Raw genomic sequence first — 22,779 nt, forward strand, 5'->3', positions numbered from 1 at the left:
ACTTTTAGGTTACCGTCTCTGAGGTGCTATGGCCCTCGGAAACTCGTTTCCTTGGCACTAGCTTCCAGGCGGCTGTTGGCTCCACGCGATCAGGTACGGAATTTATTGTTTAGCCGCCTACAGGCGGCGGTATCTTCTACGCGATCAAGTACTGTAGTATGTACTCTGTATCTTGTGGCTGATTGATTTTAGCCGCTACCCAGCGCAACCTGTCTCCATGCTAACAGTGGCTGGATGCTGTGAATCACGTGGGTCGTCTAAGAAGGTCTTTCTCTAAATAGTTCCTTTTTTGTTACATGTACCTGTTTATGATTTGTTGTACAATGAGATTCTGGACCGCGCGGCGGTCTTTTTGGTGTATAGCTTCTCTAGGAAGCTATTTGTTGTAAAAAATTGTTCAAACTAATCTAACCTGTGCAGAGGTCCGCGCTGCGGTCTGCTCTGCACCTAATTTACTGTGCTCTTGGCTGCGCTACCGGAGCTGCAGGCGGGGCTCTATTCTAGAATGGTAGCCCGGCTGACAATCTTTATTATTATGTATGTAGTTATTAATTGTTCTTATTCTGTGCGCGGCGCTCCGCGCCGCAGCTAAGACTTTCCAAGAAAGAAGTTTTATTCTTGTATGTGGCGCTCTGCGCCGCTATTAGTACATACAATTTTTGTAATGTTACAATAGTTAGCCGGGCTCTAACTTATTATATTAGCCCGGCTGACAAAATCTATCTTTCTTAGCCCACAAGCAATCAAATAGATTCTTCCAGTGTTTCTTTGAACTCCTGAATGACTTCAAAGCCATTGGAACCGAAGTAGCTCTTCAAATTAGGACATCTTAGCCGGCCAGAAACCGTCACTGCACTTGACAATATCAGTAAAGTGAATAGTTCTTCCCCTCTGTCCAACCTATTCTAACATTACAACACTTTATCCTCACAAGCAGGTCTGAATTATCCCTTCTAGCAGGTCGCAATTACTCTTTTTTTAGCTGTTTGCAACCATCCTTCCAACCAGTTCGCCATCCAAAGGTTTTGCTATTCTTTTGTTGCCCTCTGAACAATAAAAAAGTATCTGCTTGTTTTTTTGAAAGCAATAGAAGCTAACCTCAAAAGCATGACTGCATGACTCAATCACATGTTTTTTCATCAGTCGATTTGGGTCCGCTTGTCAGCCTTAGAGTCATCACAGCTGACCTAAAAGCTGCCTGTTCTACCTTTGTTACATATAAATTACTTTATATCTTTTTCATCTTAAGAGATAACCTTGTTTTGACTTCATATTCTGTTTCCTCATGCAATTTTAACCCTAGTTACAACTTATAAATTCCTTGTAACTATACTCCTTCCCTGAGTTACTGAGTTATGGCGCCCTTGCGCAGTTGTGACGTGTCAGCGCTACCAGGCGCGCCAAACCACATGTACATATGTAAATTACATAAGCAAACTGTGAAAATTTTCGTAGTCAGGATCCCCCTTGCCTGAGGCGGATCTACAGACTTCAGCACACCAGAACCACCACCCAGATAACTCCAGGATCACCACCAAAGAGCCTACTATACTCCCAGTATACCTACCGTCACAGGCGCCTAGGATATTGACAGTAAGTAACCTCTTTCACTGAACCTTGTTTATCTCAGAGGTACAACTCTGTGTCTTGCTTGATCTGCTCTTTCTTCTGGTTTTGCCTCCTTCTTGATCACAGGGCTGTCCCTCCAAATCTACAGGCCTTTGCCTCTATCTTGATCACAGGGCTGTCCCTTATTATCACTTGGCCTTCGCCACAAATCTAGGTTTCAGGGCTGTCCCTCAGGTTTCCCATTAAGAACCTTGACTGTCCAGAGAGAAGTCTAAAAAACTGTGGCTGGTTTAAACTTATCTAATCCAGATACCCTCCTGAGAGGAAGCTGTAGCACTTCTAGCACAGATAAGCAGCACTCTTCAGAAGAGTAGCATTGCCAGTGGATGTGCATTCCCACTAGAATAACCTAGTACTTCTCTTCTTCCTTATCCTGCTTGGTTTCCCTTTCTCTTTCTCTTTTTCTCTTATAGTTGTAGTTTCTTTATCCCAAGAAATCCAACCATTGCCCCCCCATTTCTTGTGTCCTGAGGTCACTATAGAGACCCAGGCTCACACCGCTGGGCACACTCCTTCAAGCTCCCCTCCAAACAACCACTGCTTGCAACTGTAATTCAATCAACATACTTGCCTATCTCTACACTCACATTCAATGTCAGCTGCACTTTCTAACAGCTAACTCCTCCTTTTATAATCTGTTTAAGGTACCTTCAAGTTTTGCTTTGCATTGTTTTGATAGCAAATGAGGATTCAATTTATTAAACAACAAGAACTGCTTCTGATGTACAAAAAAACTATCATGATCTCTTCTGCTTTTGATCCGCTGCTGATTGCTATGCAACAATACTTTTTATTTTATATTTTAACTTTGTGAAGAAAATCTCAAACCCAAACAACCCACCTAGACCAGGATGGCAAGGTCCCAGAGCAAGCATTATGATTTGATTTTCTCTACTAACTTCAACAAATTGCTGATTTAGCTTCTCCTTTTTTTCTTCTATGCCTTTGACTGATTCTCTTCCATTCTTTTACATAATATTATGCTACTGAGTGCTATGCTGGATTTTGGTACTTGAAAATCATGCGGGTGACCGGCATAACACAAAGGAACCATAATGCTTTGAAAATACTGTCAAAGGATTGGAACAAGGAATAGAAGAAAGCTGAGGAGCATGCATTTTTCCAACAGGAAGCTACAGGTCTCAATACACCTGATGTGAAGCCCCCGCGCTCCGCGGGGTTTCACATGAAGTGTCACAAGGACAAACCTCGCTCAAGTATATCATGTTTCCCTTCTTCCACCTCCCTAGCCGGTAGAGATCCCTGCCCCCATATCTCTCCCGGCTAGGTAAGCCTTTTCCTCTCCTTTCCTTCTCCCAGTTGCTTCCTTCTCCTCTCCTACTGTTTGTGTACTTACTGAGAGATCCCTGCCCCCATATCTCTCCCGGCTAGACTGTTCCCCCTTTTGCAATATATAGCCCGTGAACTAGAATCTCGACTCAAGGTTCCCCCCTCTGTGTCCCCACTCGACGGACAGTGAAGGACTCCCCTACTGGAGTCCTTACACCTGATCAACTCCACAAGTTGTTTTGATGGCAGCAAGTCAAGTTTGAGCTGCTCAATCTCTATCTGTCAATTCCACTGGACAAAAAAATAATCCAACTTGTCCACCCACCAATGCAAACCCGCTAAACTACGCTGAAATCCCGCTACACTAACACTAACAGGCCCTCTAAAGTAATAATTAGTGTAGCCAAAAAATACTGTGCAGATTTGTAGTGTAGTTGATCACTGTGCTACACTGAAATTTAGTGTAGCTCATCCATCCGCTAACATCTCTACCAAACCTCTATCCATGAAAACTGGTAGTTGTAGTCCTCTTAGTTTGGGCTAAACTAACACTACGCTACCAAGTTTTTTCCGCCAATTTTTTTTTTGTTAGTTGCTAGTTGGCAAAAATTAGCGCTTAAAGTTCCTGTAGATTAGCGTAAAAATAGGGTCAGCCTAAATGCACTCCAAACTTTTACTTCATGCACTCCACACTTTTGGCTTTGGGGAGCCAGCACTCCAAAAAAGTTGGAGTGCCTTGATTTTGTACTCCCAAAACATGGAGTCCCCAGATGGGCACTCCATGTTTTTTGGAGTACACAACTGGGTACTCCAAAATTGACCAAAATAGGGGAGTGCAGCTAGATGCACTCCAAAAAAAATGGAGTGCAAGCCCAAGCACTCCACCTTTTCAGTGAAGGATTTTGGCTTTGCACTCCAGCTAGCAAATACCAAATGGAGTGCATTGGGGTGCACTCCAAGTCTCCTTTTTTTTGGAGTGCCCACAGCAATCACACCTCTTGATGACCGGTCTGGACCGGTCATTGAGGGGACTCACACGACTGGTCATCCAGAGGACTCATACCTCTCAATGACCGGCGCGGACCGGTCATCAGTCACACCTCTCGATGACCGGTGTGTACCGGTCAGCGAGGGGAGGTGCTACTCTCAATGACCGGTCTTTACCGGTCATTGAGGGGACTCCCACCTCTTGATGACCGGCGCGGACCAATCATCAGTCACACCTCCCGATGACCGGTCACCACCGGTCATTGAGAAGACTCACACCTCTTGATGATCGGTCAGACCGGTCATTGAGGGGACTCACACCTCTCAATGACCGGTCATCACCGGTCATCGAGGTGAGTCGCATTTCTTGATGACCGGTCAGACCAGTCATCCAGGGTAATAACACCTCTTGATGACCGGTGTGTACCAGTCATTGAGGGGAGGTGCTACTCTTGATGACCGGTTGGTCTGACCGGTCATCGAGAGGAGATGTTACTCCCCTTGATGACCGGCACAGACCGGTCATTGAGAGATGTGACTCACCTCAATGACCGGTCATCACCGGTCATTGAGTGTTATTTGTCAGAATATCTGTCTCTCTGTCCGCTCACATTCCCCTACCATCCCCAGTCCCCAGTAAATTTTCCAGTGCCCAGTCCCCAGTAAAGTATTCTGTCTTCAGTCCCCAGTACCCAGTCCCCAGTAAATTATTCAGTCCCCAGTACCCAGTCCCCAGTAAATTATCTAGTCCCCAGTCCCCAGTCCCCAGTAAAGTATTCTTTCCCAGTCTCCAGTAAAGTTCCCTGTTCCTGTCCTGTCCTCTGTCCAGTTCCAGTTCCTGTCCCTGTCCCCTATCCCAGTTCCTGTCCTGTCCCTGTCACTGACTTGTTATTACAGATGTTAGTTTATTTTGTCTTGTATGTTACATGCTGTTAGGCCCCCTCTGGATCTTGTGCAGGGGGCTCTCTAGTTGTGTATACATGTCCGCTCCTCGAGTATGAAATAAAATCATCGAGTCAGAGCCCAACAACAAGAGACCCACTTTTGCCCAACCTGAGTCAAGCTCCTCTTTCAAAAACCCCCACTACTCGCCTCCCATATTCTCAGTCAACAAGCGTAACCTCAACATTATTACCCTCGATGACCGGTCTGACCGGTCATCGAGTGGTGTGAGCGGTGTGAGCCCTCTCGATGACCGACCGGTCATCGGGAGCATCGAGAGGTGTGAGTCCCTTCAATGACCGGTCTGTGCCGGTCATCAAGGGGAGCAGCACCTCCTCTCGATGACCGGTCAGACCAACCGTTCATTGAGAGTAGCACCTCCCCTCGATGACTGGTACACACTGGTCATCCAGAGGAGGTGTTATTCCCCTTGATGACCGGTCTGACTGGTCATTGAGGGATGTGACTCACCTCGATGACCGGTCATCACTGGTCATCAAGAGGTGTTATTACCCTCAATGACCGGTCTGACCGGTCATCGAGAGATGTGACTTGCCTCGATGACCGGTCATCAAGAGGAGGTTTTATTAGCCTCGATGACCGGTGTGACCGATTATTGAGGTGTGAGTCCCCTCAATGACCGGTCTGTGCCTGTCATCGGGAGGTGTGACCAGTCCGTGCCGGTCATCGAGAGGTGTGAGTCCCCTCGGTGACCGGCACAGACCGGTCATCAAGAGGAGATGTTACTCCCCTTGATGACCGGCACAGACCGGTCATCAAGAGGTGTGATTTCTGTGATTTGCCTCAATGACCGGCGGTCCGGTACAGACTGGTCATTGAGAGGAGATGTTAATCCGCTCAATGCCGGTCTGTACCGGTCATGGATATCAGGAGGATCAAGTGGGGTGTGTTTGTACATAGCCCAGTTGAAGTTGTAGGCACTCCAGCTCTGGCTGGAGTGCACAGTACTGCACTCCCCTTTTGAGGAGGAGAAATATCAGGAATGGAGTGCTGGGGGAATGCACTCCAATCTGATGGAGTGAGACTCATGGGCACTCATTACATTTCCTGGCCACTGGAGTTCTTTGTGGTGCACTCCAAAGAGTCTTGAGTCCCCAGTTCTGCACTCCAATTGACTTGGAGTACTCTAGTCTGTACTCCAACAATCATTGGAGTGCACACTCCATACACTCACTTTTGGAGTGCTTTTGGGATTTTTTTGGAGTGCATTTAGGCTGACCCTAAAAATACTACTCTAAACTATGCTAAAATCTAAAGGTAGCGTAGCGGCCCATTGTTGGGACTTGTGTTAAGTTAGAGCTGCCCCGTGACCAAAGAATACCGGCGCACTCGCTGAGTGCAGGACCCAATGGCTGCCAGCCTCCGCCAGCACACCCTTGCCAAACAACAAAAGAAGCCAGGGATGACTACAGATTTACATTGTCCACTCCCTGGCTGGGCGTTCGCTGGTTTGACCTGTGTGGTCACCGCCGGGCCCCCTTTGGGGCGGCGTTCTCCCTTTGTGGGGCTTCCAGACTACTTCAGGTCTGTGTGGGTAGTCCCGGGAGCTACTCTGGTAGGTCCCCAAGGCTAACCCGTACGGGCTGAGTGTGAGGAGGGTCTTTCCTTCTCCTCCTTTTCCCTGTACTCAGGAGTGGGGAGGGAGAAGCTGTTTTGGGAAGCGGTGCTTCCCTCTTACAGTGAGACCTGCCTCTTTAGGCGGTTGATCTCACGCGTTGGCGTGGATCACTCTTGAAAAGGCCGGAGCCCGCACCCATAACTCAGGGGGGGAAATCCTGAGCCTGGCTCCGCGCCTATGCCCATCCCTCAGCGGTTGGACCTGCCTGTCCGCTTTGTCTTACGCCAGTCAGACTGTATAGCTTGTCATTGTGCCCTTAATCATAAATTTTAATGTTAGACTTGAACTATAAGCTCCTCTAGGTCGCGTGGGACCTCTATGAGGAGTTGATCCTGCGCCCTGTGACCGTCGCGCCGTCCTCTGGAGAGCGCATCTGCGCGTTTTTTGGCGGATACTACCCGTTTGGCTACCAAGTTTATCTGGTGTTTAATTAGTATCTTCTGAATTATCTTCCATTCGGAATTCACGAAGCGGTCGCCGGATTTCCTTTGGAGGATGACTGATTCCGTGGTCGAGTTGTCGGTCCACACAATGAACATCTTGCTCCCCTGAGCGCCCAGCTTGATGAGCATCAGCAGACCCAGTCGTACGGCAATAGTTTCTAGCCTTGCAATGCGCTCCTTTTCCGAGTCCAAGGTTAGGCCCTTCGCCAGCAGTTCTGCCAAGCGCAATCTGAACTGTGCCCACTTTTGGCCAATCAGAACTCCTATCCCAAATTTTGTAGATGCGTCTCCTACCCAACCGACTTCTGTTGGGTCTGGGTTCGCAATGAGCCTGGTTGCTTGGAATTCCTTCAGGGATGTGAGCCATTCGTGTAAGTCTTCATTGACGTCTCGTGGTACTGGTCGGTGCGACTGTCTGTCCTGCCACTCAATCATCCATTTGTACAGACTACAGATGTAACAGCGTAGTTGCGGTAGCGCGTAAGCTACATGATTCAACCGACCTGCTAATATCTCAACTTCCCCGTAGCCAAACTTTGCCCCTTGTTCAAGGAAGGCTTGAATCTGGTTGATCCTCTTGCTGAGCTTATCTGCCGGTAGTCGGACCGTCTTGTGCCGGCCATTCCATATGAACCCAAGGTATTTCTGCTCCTCCAAGAATGGAGAGAATTTTTCTTTGTTTGTCTTCACGCCTAGTTGGTCCGAGTGTTTCACAATGTCGATCATCTCCAGGTCTGAATGTGCGCTTTTGACAAACAAGTTGTTGTCCACCCACCAAAAGATGGCGAGGACCTTGAATTCCTTCAGCATTATTGACTTCCATGTGTCCGCTGGCCGGCCGAACGACCCGCATCCAGCGACTCCACCAAAAGTTATCCTTGTATCTAGCATGAATTTGTCGTCAAAGGTCCTTACCATAAGGTACGGCCATTCGTCCGGCGCCGTTGGAATTTGGCGGTATGCCTTTTCCCAATCAAAGATGGCAAGGAGGACTGGTTCTTCCAGTTCCCGGATGAACTTGGCCACGGTATTGAAGTCGTCCCAGGTGGTTGGGAAGTTGTTTGAGTCCACGAACGAGTTAACTGAGGGTATGCCCTGCCGTCCGTGGGGGAAAGATAAGTCGTTTATGGGGCGCAGTGAGCCGTCACCGTTTATAACGGCGCCAAGCGGACTTGTCCGGAAGAACTTGAAATGTCGTGATACCTCTTCTTTTTTGAAAGGCCCAAACATCCTCCCTGCCGCTACCTTTGGTACTTGCTTCTCTGGAACGACTGTACACCTTAGATCCTCGCTTGAACATGAATAGATCCTAATCTAGAGCTTGTAGCATCTCAACAAGCAACACCCCAGCCTGAAAAAAACTTATTTTCTCATGCCCATAGCGTGTCGAAAAGAGGCTCCTCTCCTCCCGCCCGGAAACTGTGGCCCAGGAGGCCGTGGTAGCCGGCCGCCGAGAAAACCAAGTTTGGCGCGTTCATCACAGCGCGTTGGGTTAGAAGTTGTTGTGTGTTGCCTTTGTTGTAGCCAAAAAGAGACGTGTTAGCGCTCCCAACCTCTTTCAACCTACATTTTAAAGCACCCATAGGACATAAACGTGTTTGGTTGTTCTGTCAGGATCAGGAACTGTGGGGTGCCTAGAGCCACTGTCTTTGCTGATCGCAACAATATGGTCACCTCCGGCCCGAACAAGGCGTCTGAGGAGAAAACAACATTGGACGTGAGCAGTGGCAAAAGTAATTACCAATAAAGATAAAGAGGGTGGGTAGGAAAATGAGCAAGATAAATAATATTGGTCAGTAATCTAACGGGGATTAATCAGCCAACGGGCAAAACAGAGAAGGAAAAAGGCCTTATGTATGTACATATAAATAGGGAGTTGAAAAATCGACTCCCAGAAATTAAATTATCAACTCCCAAATGGCATTTACGTTGCACGGACCGGTTCACAACGTCCACCCCTGCTCCGCGGGACAAAAAGTTGACCCGCGCGGATTTGGGAGTCGGAAAATTAATTCCTCCCTTGAGAATGGGAGTCAAAAATTTAATTTTACAAAAATTCCACAAATATACAAATAAATTCATATCTCCTCAGTGGAGCACCTAAACCCCCCAAAAATTTTACAGTGGGCAGAATACCCTCTTAAAGCATATGACGAGCTTCAAGGCATTAGCACACCCCATAATATGCATGTGCGGTTGGGGGTCAAATTTGGCTGATTTCCTACTAAGGAAATCCACCAAAGCCTTAGATACAGTGCCCCAAAGTGCACCAAACTTTTACAGTGGGCAGAATACCCTCTTAAAGGTACTAGAGGCCAAGGCGGCTTTGCCGCTGCAAACTTCAAAGTTTTCTCCACCCACTTCACCTCCTTGGCCCTCACCTTCTCCTAAACTTCATGGCAAAGTCACACACACTTGCAAACTTCATGAAATCCTGATAGAGCATAACATTGGTTGCTGGTTATACCCATCTTCTGGGAGAATCTTGAGCCCCTATTAAAACTATTGACATACAATTTGATGCAAACAAGAAAAATTATCCGGCACCTAAAATAATTCAGCAACAACCAACCCAGAAAATCTGGCACATCAGCCTAAATTTACTGTGAGAGATGTTTGCCCGCCAGTAATATATTACGCGCTGAATTCATCCTTTATCCTACCAGAACTTTTATTTATTTAACCCTTCTTCAATACTATCAATAGCATTAACCCCCAGGACACCTCCCATTTTCATTCTGCAAATTTTCCTCTCATTTACTGTGGCTAGCCCCAACACCAGAAGGACAGTCTACCAGATCACTCATAGGAACTCCAGTTTTGGTTCACCCTTTGTTGGTAACTTGACAATCAGATTGCCAACAAAAAAGAGCATATCAGTATTACTGAATGTCATTGGCAAACTGTTACAAGGAGCTTTAGGTACTTCTCCCAGAAATACTTTGTTTTGATACATCAGATTAACCTGTTTCCAGCAACCAGTAAGGGCCTTGGTTCAAATGACAACTTCAATCAACTTTGCTTCTTGCCTAGCTGTAGCAGCAGGTTGGACTTCTACTTGGTATCTCCACCAAAATAACTTCATATGTACATTGCCATAATTCTGCATTACTCCTCTTGCAAGAGTTTGCAACCTAAAGCTGGTGAGGTGTGTGAAACAGACAAGGCAAGGGACGCCAGGGAGGTCAGCATTGATTTTCTGGAGAGGGCAAGTAGGGGGAGAGCAAGGGCAAGGTCAAAGAGAAGTGGCGAGTGCCCTCTCCTGAGGGGACCCCATTGACCCCGCTGAGGAAGAGAGGACTGTGTAGCTGACTATCAGAGTTGTAGGTCCAACGAGCCGTATCCAGACAGACAACAGGATTTTCAGCTCGATAACCCCGGAGATGAGACTGAAGCGGAAAAGATTGTAAGCGAGGGGGTGCGGGGCTATAGGAGCGGTCGCCGGGCGCAAGAGGCGGATGCTTGTGTGAGACAATCTAATGAAAGGGACGCTGGCGTCAGCGGGGGGTTCAAAGACGAGCAGACAATTGGGCAAGCAGTTGATGACAATTTTTACGGTTGTAGATGGTCACTGTGTGGCCGGCCCGGTTGAACTGGTCTGCACACGCTAGTCCTGCTGGGCCGGATCCAATGATTGCTGCCTTCTTGCCCATTCGCTCCACTGGAGGCCGGGGGACTCTCCATCAAAGAACGAATGATTCTGGTCGTTCTCGAGGTGCAGTATGCTTCTGATAAGGTGCATCCAAAGTTGTTCCTGATGATGGATTATAGGAAGGTCGAGGTACGTTGCTGGCGGGGGCGATGGGGCCGGCAATAGCCGTGGGTCTTTTCGTCAATCTTGTCCTGGATGATTGAAGCCGGCTCTTGTGGTTTCCATGGAGCAAATTTGTAGGGGGGTTGAGGTAGATGGTGGCGGGTTTTGTGGAGGCGGAGACGAATGTGGATGCAAGGGCAGAGGGGTGCAAGGAGGAGTGGGGCCTGTCGATGGTTGACGGGGAGCACGACAAGCGAGGGGATTCCTGGGGCGGAGGTTGGCAACTGTTACTTAGTAGGTCCTAGCGGTTGTCTTGGCAAGGGGGTGGTTGGCCGGGAAATAAGCGCTTGCCACACAGGTCAGAGGTACGGAAGGGGTGTGGCGGTGGTGTGTTTGTCAAGGCAGGATGTAAGTGCCAGTCGAGTCTGGTGGATATTGAGGGCTGTGCCAGGTGGTGCTGAATTTTCTACAAAACAGGGTGTTCAATTGCATGTTTTTGTCCCCCAGGGTGTCCTCTGCCGCTGTAATTCCAGCGTGCGGTTCATCCTCAACCCCCTCCGCTGTTGCACTTGCACAGTCTGAGGGGCTCTACTCGGTGTCCCCCCTTTGCATAATGCCTTCAATGCGGCGCGCTGGGGGCCATCCACCCACTATTTTAAACCCTACTAGACAGGGATGGATAGTGGGTTCAGTTTGTAGTGTTTGGATTTTGTCTTAAGAAGGCTTGTTTTTGTGATTTGTTTTTTTGAAACGGGGAACCCTTGTATTTTTTTTTGTAATTTGGTTAATTTGTAGGGGGAACCTTTGATCTTTGTTTCTGTGTTTCTCTGTCTTTAATAAACTTGGATATGATGAGCTTCACGGCATTAGCACACCCCATCATAGGCATGTGCGGTTTGGGGTCAAATTTGGCCAATTTCCTGCTCAAGAAATCCACCAAAACCTTAGCTACAGTGCCCCAAAGTGCACCAAAATTTTAGCTCATCAATTTTATTACTCTCCACTCAAACTTTTAGCATAAAGGCAGTAACTCAAGCACATGAAATAAATTAGAGGCAGCTGGGGACTTTTGGCCCCGCCGCAGGCAATAGTCCCTCCACCACAGATAATAGTGCAATCGCCACAGTTAATAGTGCTTCCAACAAATTCTCCACAGTTTTTAGTCCCTTTGAAACAGTTAATATTGCCTACACCTCAGTTATTAGTTCCCCCGCCACAGTTATAGTCCCCCCGCCACAGTTAAGAATCCCTCCGCCGCCACAGATAATAGTGCGACCGCCACTGCTAATAGTGTGTCCGCCAAATTTGCCACAGTTTTTAGTCCCTTTGACACATTCAATAGTGCCTACACCTCAGTTTTTAGTCCCTCCGTCACAATGACCATAATTTTCTATGTGATGTTTTCCTCAAACGGTTTTGCAAGTTATGTTTTCAAATGGCAAATCTCTCATGTTATGTTTTCCTTGAAGCTCATCATATGCTTAAAAGAGGTTATTCTTCCCACTGTAAAATTTTGGTGCACTTTGGGGCACTGTAGCTAAGGCTTTGGTGGATTTCCTTAGACCCCCAACCTCACATGCCTATTATGGGGTGTGCTAATTCCGTGAAGCTCATCATATGATTTTAAGAGGGTATTCTTCCCACTGTAAAAGTTTGGTGCAATTTGGGGCACTATATCTAAGGCTTTGGTGGATTTCCTTAGTAGGAAATGAGCTGAATTTGACCCCAAACCGCACATGCCTATTATGGGGTGTGCTAATGCCGTGAAGCTCATCATATACCTTTAAGAGGGTATTCTGCCCACTGTAATAGTTTGGAGAACTTTGGGGCACTGTATCTAAGGCTTTGGTGGATTTCCTTAGTAGGAAATCAGCCAAATTTGACCCCCAACCGCACATGCATATTATGGGGTGTGCTAATGCCGTGAAGCTTGTCATATGCTTTAAGAGGGTATTCTGCCCACTGTAAAATTTTTGGGGGGTTTGGGTGCCCCACTGAGGAGATATGAATTTATTTGTATATTTGTGATATTTTTGTAAAATTAAATTTTTGACTCCCATTCTCAAGGGAGGAATTAATTTTCCAACTTGCAAAATCCGCATGGGTCAACTTTTGGTCCCGCAGACCGGGGGTGGACGTTGTGACCCGGTCCGTGCAATGTAAATGCCATTTGGGAGTTGATAATTTAATTTCTGCACTGCCAGCATAATTGGATGGGTTGAGGTTATCCCAGTTAAACTGGGATGAACTCAACCAATTTAAACTTGGTTGATCTCAACTGATTAAATATAAATTCAAGGTACCCCCCTTGGGTTTATATTTCATTGGATGAGATCAACCCATTTTAAATTGGTTGAGTGCATCCTAGTTAAACTGGGATGTCTTCATCCCAGCCAAATATGCTGGCAGTGCTGGGAGTCAATTTTTCAACTCCCTATAAATATGTGGGTGGAAATCCAGCGTGATCGAGGTGTTGAGGCGTGTAAAATTTGTGTATCTTTATGAATTGGTTTACTTTTCCGGGCGAATACAGCATTGTAAAACAAGGCTCACAATCTGTATCCCGTAAAAATACATTTCTGAGTTCGAATGATGAAATTCCAAAGGTGGTTTCACAAGGTTTGTGAAACATCCAGTGTAATATTATGTAAGCCCTCTGTACACAGTATATTTACATTGTATGTATTACAATGTATAATTTACAAGGGCCGAGACAAGTCCGAAAGCCCTGGAAAAATACATATTACCCCATACATCCCATAAAATTCCAACGCATACCTTTCACAAGGGTTATGCCTTGTGAAATAAGTTTTGTAAAATTCACGGACCCGGTAAAAAATGCGATTTTGTAAGACGTTGATGTTTTTCTGGTTCGTAAGAGCCGTGAAGAAATGACGTGTTGGTGCGCTGCTGATGCGGAATAATTTTTGAGAGCTAAGGTAGAAGGTAACACTGTCTGGTGGCCGATTTGATTGGGTAGGTTAATACTGCGAATGAACGGGAAGTGACCTTTCATCAACAGGCCGACGGGTTTGTGCTACGAAGAATAGAAAGCGTGTTAAGTTCGTGTCTTCAGCGGGGCACCGAAGGACCCACTTACAGCAAAATCCCGCCATCTACGTTCATTACTAAACCGTCGCAGTATTGACCACCTTTACCGCAAAGCTATGAACACTCGGGGGGAATGTTGAGAGCGCTTGAAATACCCAGCTCTGCTAACAAAGCAGAGAGCGAGACACTCACGTAGATAATGGATGCCGCCATCTCCTCTAGCTTCCCCGGACGCCCTGCTGGAATTTTGTATTTCGAAGCATCAAAAGACTCCGAGATATCGCTTTTGCCTCGGCTAAAAAAATAATTTCATCGTGAGATGCAGAGATTCGATCCGAATGAAGCATCGAGTCAGACAGAACGCAGCCAGCAACAATCAAGTGAAGGCTGATTTTACTCAACTCATCGCTCTCGCGTTTGGCCGTCTGATTAATAAAGTTCGGGCTCAAATACGAATCAGCGGTTCTCCAAATCTGGTATCTCATACATTTCTTGAATTCTCGCATACCATTTCAGAGGGGAAAACGCCGGGCGCGATAGAATTGAAGCGGATCTTACTATTTGCGAGCTCGCATGCCATCATTCTAATTGAAACCAGAGGCACGGTCAGAAACATACACAGAGTCGAGCGATGCACTTTGGATTATCACAAGTTCACAACGGAAGGCTTACTTGGTGAGATGAATAGCAGCTGCTTTACTAGCATTGTAAGCAAAATGATTTTGTGATATTTTGACCATTCCGCTCTATGGAAATGGTATTGTATTTAAATCTCAAAGCTAACCCATGTACCAATCGTTTATCAAACTCACAATTGAGGTGATGTTAACTACTCCACTTCGGTACTTCATGTTATTATTACCCCCCTTTTCCAGCAACGGCAAGAAGGCGACGGTGGTGAAAAACACGCCGGAAACGTTGGTCCTCCAGACTGAATCCCATTGGTCAAAACTTTCATTCTTGAGGAACTTTTGAGAAGCCTCTTCAATCGAATGTCCGTTACTAAAAGCCTCGGTCTTTGGACCAGAGATTCCGGCGTTGTTTACCTGGAAGTTGAGGACGAATCTAATTGAGCATCAGTCTCGTGCAGCTTTGGACCAATAATCTCCACTCAATCATGCTACGTGGCAGTGGCACGGTTATTCCAATCTACCACAAACCAAAATTTGTATGCCGTTAGGCTCCTTCTCCGAGATATCCTTTATGATTTTCTCTAAATCAGATTTATCGGTAACGTCTGCCTGAAGTCTTTGGTGGGACACAAAATATCAAAACATCCTCGATTTAAATTTCAGACAATACGAGTTGGACTGAGGGGAAAAGGAGACCAATTTCCCTCGACTCACCCGATTATTTCGCCTTGGGCGTGTTGGTGGTAATTATCAACCGCTTGCTTCAATACTTCCTCTCTCCTGCCTGTGATGTAGACTTTGGAAACAAAAACAGCCGATTATCTTTGAGAATATAGTCTTTCTTAACTGATAAGGTGAAAAAAGGGAGGGAAAAGCGCAAGATATAGGAGAATTCCGGAATCTTTTTCCCAAGGAAAGGAAATTAGTTTTGCGATCGTACCTCGAGCACCATGAGCTGCCAAGGCTTGGGTGCACATCAAACCGATTCTGTTTGTTGTTTTCGAGCAGCAACGCAGTTCAATCAGTACTTCTTAATTGATAGGGTGGCGAGCCCAGGTGAAAATCCTTTGGCGTCAAGGGGTGGAGTATATCTACGCAATTCATGGCAGAAAGAAGAGGATAGGGGAAGATTAAAAAAAAACAGTTGACCCACCCGGTTCCGCCACCTGTGACGACAGCGACAAGACCTTTGAGACCAAAAAGGGTTTCGAGGGAAAGGGCTTTTTTCAGCTCGTCGGAGGCACCATTTGCTGCAGCATCAGACATGGTCGCAGATATCAATCAAAGACTATTCTTCGGATTTTCTTATTCTGTTTGCTCGTGAATTGGCACTAGCAAAAATTATGGCTGGATGGTTTTTTGAAGTTGGGAAAGGACAAAGGCTGGAGGATGGGTGGAAGATGGCGGATGGTCAACGAGACTCGAAGGTGGAAGTCAAGAAGGGCTGGTGAGCTTGAACCGTTTGGAGGAAATCAGCTTGAAGCTTCGGTGATCAGCGACTTGAGGATCATGACGTCATCGGTGGATTTCCTTGATTGCGAAGATCGTAGCCATTTGAATCGGCTTTCGTAATCCAACAAATGACTGAATCGGTTCGAGCGGAAGACAAGACAAGGCCCAGATGGGTGAGTCAACCCGGCTTGTTGCTGGAGAACTGCCGGGATGTAAAGCATTGCGGAGGAAAAGGTCATGTTCCAGCCTTTGGAGAAGGTCGAAGAGAGGGCATTGGGCTCAGTGTCAACTACCTTAATAGATGATCAAATTCAAAAGCCCTATGGATAATGTGAGTGAGTCCATAGTTTGTAGATAAATATGTCAACTTTTGAGATGTGCGGCTCAAGAGGAGACCCCATCCGCCTGTTATGAGCGGAACTGCAAATTTGATCAAAAGATTTATGATTATGAAACCGGCAAGAAAGAGCAGCGAAATGAAGCAAAGGCCGGGAAAATGGTTCAAAAAAAGACAATGTTTAATCTAAAAAGCAAGATGCTTTCCATTCTAATCAATGTTGTATATCTAGAAAAACAAAAAGTAGAGTCAAAAATGAGGACTCAGAATAAATTAATCGTGTTGGTATCACAAGGAAGACACATCAAAATCATCAATTTCATAGGTCTAGAACTCATCAGGGTTAAGAGGCTTTGAGATCTGCTCAAATAAATGTCTTTGGTTGCGGTTGAAATAATTCATATGGAATTTTTCGCAGCTGAAAAGCGATGAATGGGAGATTGATGACATTAAGCATCCCAAATAGAGCCCTGCATGAGAGTAATTTTTTTAGTTGGTATCAGTTTGGCTCTCATTTAATCAGAAGAAGAAAACTGCGACGTTTCAAGGGAAAGATTATATATAGTGAAAAGCTCACGAAAACGGGTATTCCGCGTGCTCTTGATGTCCTCAAGACACTTTTGTTTAGAGCAGGACTTCCAATAAACAGCGCAACTGTGATCAGTCAAAAAAGGAGAGAATGTGGGCAATCCTATGTGGAGTCGAGTCCTTCGTTTGGAAGAAGCATACCTTGAGCGCCCCATTGTTTGTAAACTCTTGCTAATTCAACGTTGACATCTGGCCTTCCCAGTGGTCCTCTGGTATCCCAAATCAAAAGTCGCTCGGGCTGGATCTTACTCTTGATAAAATTCATAAATTCGATCCCATAAGTCCTTTCTAAGTCAGCTCCAATCCAGACGAGGAACCAGTTATCGTGCTGAATACATGTTGATCCAACAGCTCCGATACCCGATCCCGTACAAATCGCCACTCCCCTGTCGAAGAGTCTAGAAAAATAAGGCAATCCGCATGGCTTTTGATTTTTTTTTTTTTGAAAAGGATAGTCGAATAAGCAACTTGATCCAGGATATCATGCTTAGCTTTCATAACCGTTATACTTACCTTCCATGTTTTGGTGTACAGAGTTTCTGGTTGTTCTTCATTCATAGCTCGTGTAAAGCCCCCTTGAACTGCCATGACGATGTAATGACAATCCGCATGTTTTCCTTCACTATTTTGAAAAGAACCAAAGAACAAAATGAGAAACATAACTCTCCCAGCAATTTCTTATCACTTGACTTCCATTGCTCACCTAACTGCACCAAAGATATGCCATTCTCTTAATCCACCCCGGGATACTCGAGTGTGGAGACCAGACGTCAAACCACCAGGTACTCGGATTACCGAAGCTTTATTAGAAGGCTTTCGGACATTAAGCAGAAAAACCGTGAAGTCAATCCATCATTCCATGAAGCCGACTTTCTGCGATGGATATGACTCACCGCCTGCACTGTCACCGGTACATTACGGACAGTGACCCATTGGCCTACGACTCTTTAAATGATTTAAAAATCATTGTTTACCCTACATTGGGCAGTCTTGATGTCGAATAAACGGAAAACTTACAAGGGTATTATGGCAATCATAAACCAAAACTCCTCTTGCCGTACTAAGTATCTTCCAGATGCTCGCCACGATTGCGTGTTGACGTCCCACCAACTTGAAGCGATGACAAAAATCAAACCAGTAATTATTCCCAGCCTAAAGGTTTTCATGGAAATGTATCGTCAAACAAGGTTTATAGTCTATCGAAATCAGAGCAGTAGCTTACCATCCCAAAAACCGATGGGTTATCTCGAAGGTGCTAAATAAAAGGAAGTTCAAAAAACTCCGTAAGAAACAATTTCAGTGGCTTGGAAGCAAAGAAATAATGCATACTTGTGGTGCAATCCTCTGATCAGTGGTGTTGCAAAAAAGCAGGTTGCAACAGTAACGAGCATAGAGAGAAACAATGACACGAGGACCAGATAATGGTAAAGATTTTTGTTCATGATGTGATAAGCCCAAGACAGAATGAGCCATAGCATTGCAGAGATGCCGCATCCACTATGCAAACCACCTGAAGCGGTTTATAGTGTTGTTTTCGGGTCAATGTCCATAAGCTTTCTGACTAAACGAATAATGACGCTTACCAATGTGATACAAGATTGCAACAACGGCAACTCTAAATTTCAAGGGAGTCCATCCCCTGAACGACTTGATGGAGATCCAGTAAATCAATCGCATCACCCATTCGGATCGGATCGCAATAGCCACCAACATATTTCCGGTGACGAACGCGGAAGAATGGGTTCTGACAAAGTGCCATCCACCCAACAGATTAATCAGGACCAAGCAGGCTTGAAATATGATCACAAGGAATAACATCTGTCGATAAGGGCTGAACCATGTCCAGAACTTAATTGAAATGCTGACCGTAACTGGAGCAGGCTTAGGGGCTGGCCTTGAATTAGGAGGCAAAATTATACTTTTTTCAAATGTTTCTCGAGAAGATAGACTTCCCTTTTCATCACCATTGTAATCATGACTTGGATAACTTGTTCTTGAGGAGGATGAAAATGATTGGGATGAGAAATTTTGTCCGGTAATGAGCAAGGATAACGGGACATTTTGATTGGTCTGCGTCTTGTCAGAATCTCGACTATTAGCCGCTTTCATAATGATCTCAGACCGGTGATTAATAGGTTTATAAATTGTGAAGGGATTGAGTTGGTGCTAACAGACGGTTAAAATATTATTACTATTGAGTCTCCTTTTCTAATTCTATAAGCCTTCGGAAATTTAGTCGGATATGCCTGTCTGGAGAATGTGATGTTCAATTAAAAACGATGCGGGATAGGTTATAAGACTTCTGAAAGCACCGAGAGCGTGAATTAATTTGAGTGAAAGAGACTAGAACAAGTCAATGACCAACCAAGAACGCAATCTTCCCAAGCAAAATGATCCGTGGTGGGTAATGATAGGCAAATGAAGGTCCAAGACTGGTTGATTGTAAGCAAAGGAACAGGGTTATCCTACTCCACATTTCGATCACAACGTTGGGGCCCACCATCAGCATTTTCTCTCTTTAAGGACCAGGCTCTTCTCGCCCTGTTTCAAAAAAAGAGCGATTTGAGAATTGTTGAATCGCTCAAGTTCAAAGAGGTCACCCATCACTTCCGTCTAGTTCCAGGCCTGCTGAAGACTCTGCCGAACACCTGAATCAGGATTTAGGTCGGTCGACTTGCTGAGATGGCTATCATTATGTCACCTCGGTCGGAGGAGTTGATTAGGAAAGGGCATGGGTTGCGGAACAGCCTGCACCACATCCCGTTGTTGTGTAATTTCTGGGTATGACGTGCGGAGCCGTGCATTGCCAAAGTTGTGGAGGCGCGGACGATAGACTGGGGATTCTCCAACGCAAATTGGCACGGGTTTCCAGTCCGTTCGGCTCATCTTCTATCTGGGGTTTGATTTGAAGTTCAACGATGGTCAAAAATGAATGATCAGGACTAAAATCTTATCAAGTCCTTCCGATACCAGTGGCCACCACAAAACGGACAAGTGTTCCGGAACCCGCATTCACGCCGAACCAGGCAGTCTTCGAAATTCATAAGGCGCCGTTAAATTCGGTGATAAATTGTGTGATACATATATAGCAGGGGGTAACACCTCTATGGCGTTTGGGAGTGTAACATTTAGCATCCCAGAAATCTGGTGCACTGGGGGTCGATCTGGAAAGAATACAGGTCCCCGAAGATCCCCGAAGTGATCCAGAGTTCTAAAATTCAGATTTCCCTGCAAAATCTGATATTCAGAGTTGTTCAAATTTGACAGTGGATGACTTCGCGTCAAGATCTGGGAGTCTCCCAGAAACAATCTAGAGCCCAAAAAGCTAGATTTCCCTGCAAAAATCTAGACTTTTCGGGTCCAAAGCGGCATCTGGGAGGGTGCCAGATCCCAAGGGAAGTCACCCAGTTGCGGACTTCCCTTCAATCTGGAAACCCAGATTTTGCAGGGACATCTAGGCAGATCTAGGATTTGGGACAATGCAAAATCTGGAAAAATCTGAGCTCCCAGATTGACTGGAAGTCCTTGGAAGTCATCTATTTGATGGCTTGCTTTAGAGGGGCCTCCTAAGCCTTGTTTGGTGGTAAAAATTTGATCTCAATCAACTTTCACCAGATGATCCTGTGCATTTTTGTTACCCAAAAGTTTCATTGCCCAGCCAGAAAGGATTGAAAAATGCCATTTTCCACCCCGGGGTTTCGGGGTGCTCAAGAGGGCCGTCCCGAACCCTGCTCCCCGGGGTTAGACCTCGGGGTGCGAATGGGGCGCCAGTTCGCTCACAGCCTTTATCCAATAACTGGCCAGTCGGTTGCAACCCATCCATCTGTTATCTTCCTCTCACAATTCGCCGAATGGATGGACCTTCAAAGACGGTGACCTCGTGGTCAACGTTGGAATTACAACTGAGGAAAATTCTTTATCGTTAGTAAATACCAAGAAATCGCGCCAAAATGTCCCAGAAAAGCAAACATCCCTGCAACCTCACCTATTTCACAGCGCTGAAGATTAACTTTTCAATTATAAACTATCAAATAGATCACCGGACCAGTGTGTCAGCTGCGATCTCATCAATGGTCGCGACGATGGCGGCATTCCCACTAGATTCCATCAAGTCGCGACTTCAAGTGAACAAATATGATTCAGTGGTGGATTGTGTCAAGAAGACGTATGTCGAGGAGGGCCCCAAGGGCTTCTATCGAGGTATAGCCATCCCCATGCTCACGGTCAGTTCATCAACATCCACAATGGGCTGGTAGTCGATTCAAGTCTTTTCTAGATGATTGTACAGAGCACTACCTTGTGCTCCCTTTCCCGTTGAATTTTGAGTGCAAAAACTTACCATCCATTCCCCCGCCACAGATCACGATTGTACGGACATTAAGCTTCACTATCTACAATGACACAAAGCAGTTTCTACACCAGCGCCAACTGGTCTCAACCTCCTCTGCTCGTGACATTGCCCTCTCAGGTTTAGCTGGGGGAATGTCGTCCGGGTTCCTAATATCGGTTGGATCCTGCGCTTTTGAGTTGGTAAAAATCCGATCACAATTAGAGTCCGCTATCGCGTGAGTGAATGCATCCCCCAGCTTAGATCCCTTTCTATGGAATCCTTGGGCGTAAGCAATTGTGTGTACATATACTTAACCTTTTTTTTTGTATAGGGCTAAGCAAAATCGACCGTTGAAGGATATCAACACTTGGAGAGGCGCGAGAGAAATTATCAGTTCACATGGGCGTTAGTTTTATTTTGTCTCTGCCAAGTTCTACTGCCGGGGCGTTTCCCCAACCTAATTCAGCAAAAAAGTTGACGTTAATTCAATGTTAATCCAATACTGAGAAAGAATAGTAAAAGGTCTGTATTTCGGCTTCAATCTGCATTGTCTACGCGATACGCTCGGCACAGGGCTGTACTTCCTGGGATACGACACTGCTCGGTTTTTCGCTGAGAAGAAGATTGACGAGATTGAGTATCGAAGATCGCTGGACTCAAATTCAGAATACGGCTTCGTCTTGCCAAGGTCTGCTTTGCCATTCTTGTGTGGCTCGACTTGTGGTGTTACCAGCTGGGTGAGGGATTTCAGACTAGATTTATTTAAAGAGAATCCAATTCATGAAAATCATTTTCTGCGATATGCTCTTCTTTTGATGGCAACTGACCTCAACCGGGACCTATCAAAAGTTGATAATCTATCCCTTGGATGTCGTCAAGAGTAGATTGCAAAGAGATGCATTAGCGAGCTCAATAGTCACGACCCACCCAACTCATAATTCACACAGCATGAATGGTCAACAAACAAGACTACCTACAACAAGAAACTCGTTTGGATTCAAAGCTGCCTGGGATCTATTCCGACAATTGATCAATAAATCTAATGGAGGTGGAATCAAAGTCTTATATTCTGGCCTGTCAATATCTGCCTTCAGGAGCTTCTTTCAACATGGTGTCATGTGGACTATTTTGGAGAGTGTCCGTAATCAAATTAAACTCTCGTGCGAGACTTGACATTTTATGTGGAGGAAACCAAATCTTCAGCAGTTTTCTTACTACCTTCTATATGACATAATCAATGCACATGCTTTGATATTCAATTGTTGTGTTTTGATTCCCCGGGTGGTATGTATCCTTCTTCTACCAGTCACCGCTTTCCCTCTCCAAAAGATAGAATCACACTCAGTCTCTAGCAGTTGTTTGCTCTCCCCTCTTTTTTTACTTAATTGTCTATTTTATGAACCTGTTTACATAGTTTGTGCGGAAGGCAACCATGTGAAACTTATGTAGAACTACAATATAGATGGTGTGTACTTTTGTTGTTAATTACTTTGCCATCATTTTCAATTTATCATTCACCTACCACGCGTCCAAAAGCATCCTGCTGTAGCAAACCATTTTTCACCCTTGAAACCTCACCCAAACTACAGCTATAGTGAAAAACTTGGCTTCTTTCGGAGGAATTTCCGCCAGAAATTCCTTCTGGATTTGCCAACCTGTGGGTATCCAACAACAAGGTTGGACAGATCAATATCCATCCACGCAA

General features: G+C 45.7%; 4 protein-coding genes across 4 annotated transcripts; 1 reads left to right on the top strand and 3 right to left on the bottom strand.

The window, feature by feature from the left end:
* Positions 1–13,699: 13,699 nt before the first annotated feature.
* PtA15_7A213 (uncharacterized protein) lies at positions 13,700–15,633 on the bottom strand (the record flags this gene model as incomplete). The annotated part of the gene is made up of 11 exons (XM_053170797.1): positions 13,700–13,721; positions 13,785–13,849; positions 13,928–14,030; positions 14,138–14,160; positions 14,244–14,319; positions 14,408–14,481; positions 14,548–14,781; positions 14,896–14,983; positions 15,082–15,163; positions 15,308–15,354; positions 15,521–15,633. The coding sequence occupies 11 exons, from the start codon at positions 15,631–15,633 to the stop codon at positions 13,700–13,702; spliced, it is 927 nt and encodes a 308-aa protein (XP_053022042.1).
* Positions 15,634–15,839: 206 nt separating this feature from the next.
* PtA15_7A214 (uncharacterized protein) lies at positions 15,840–16,058 on the bottom strand (the record flags this gene model as incomplete). The annotated part of the gene is made up of 1 exon (XM_053170798.1): positions 15,840–16,058. One exon carries the CDS (start codon positions 16,056–16,058, stop codon positions 15,840–15,842), a length of 219 nt encoding a protein of 72 aa, XP_053022043.1.
* Positions 16,059–16,605: 547 nt separating this feature from the next.
* Positions 16,606–18,853, bottom strand: PtA15_7A215 (uncharacterized protein; the record flags this gene model as incomplete). The annotated part of the gene is made up of 10 exons (XM_053170799.1): positions 16,606–16,626; positions 16,734–16,810; positions 16,886–17,168; positions 17,258–17,366; positions 17,448–17,557; positions 17,638–17,689; positions 17,762–17,896; positions 17,967–17,999; positions 18,074–18,254; positions 18,328–18,853. 10 exons carry the CDS (start codon positions 18,851–18,853, stop codon positions 16,606–16,608), a joined length of 1,527 nt encoding a protein of 508 aa, XP_053022044.1.
* Positions 18,854–20,595: 1,742 nt separating this feature from the next.
* PtA15_7A216 (uncharacterized protein) lies at positions 20,596–22,247 on the top strand (the record flags this gene model as incomplete). The annotated part of the gene is made up of 6 exons (XM_053170800.1): positions 20,596–20,665; positions 20,780–20,967; positions 21,104–21,309; positions 21,406–21,479; positions 21,591–21,811; positions 21,924–22,247. 6 exons carry the CDS (start codon positions 20,596–20,598, stop codon positions 22,245–22,247), a joined length of 1,083 nt encoding a protein of 360 aa, XP_053022045.1.
* Between the last annotated feature and the right edge of the window lie 532 nt (positions 22,248–22,779).

This window comes from Puccinia triticina, chromosome 7A (genome assembly GCF_026914185.1).
Source record: "Puccinia triticina chromosome 7A, complete sequence".
NCBI lineage: Eukaryota > Fungi > Basidiomycota > Pucciniomycetes > Pucciniales > Pucciniaceae > Puccinia > Puccinia triticina.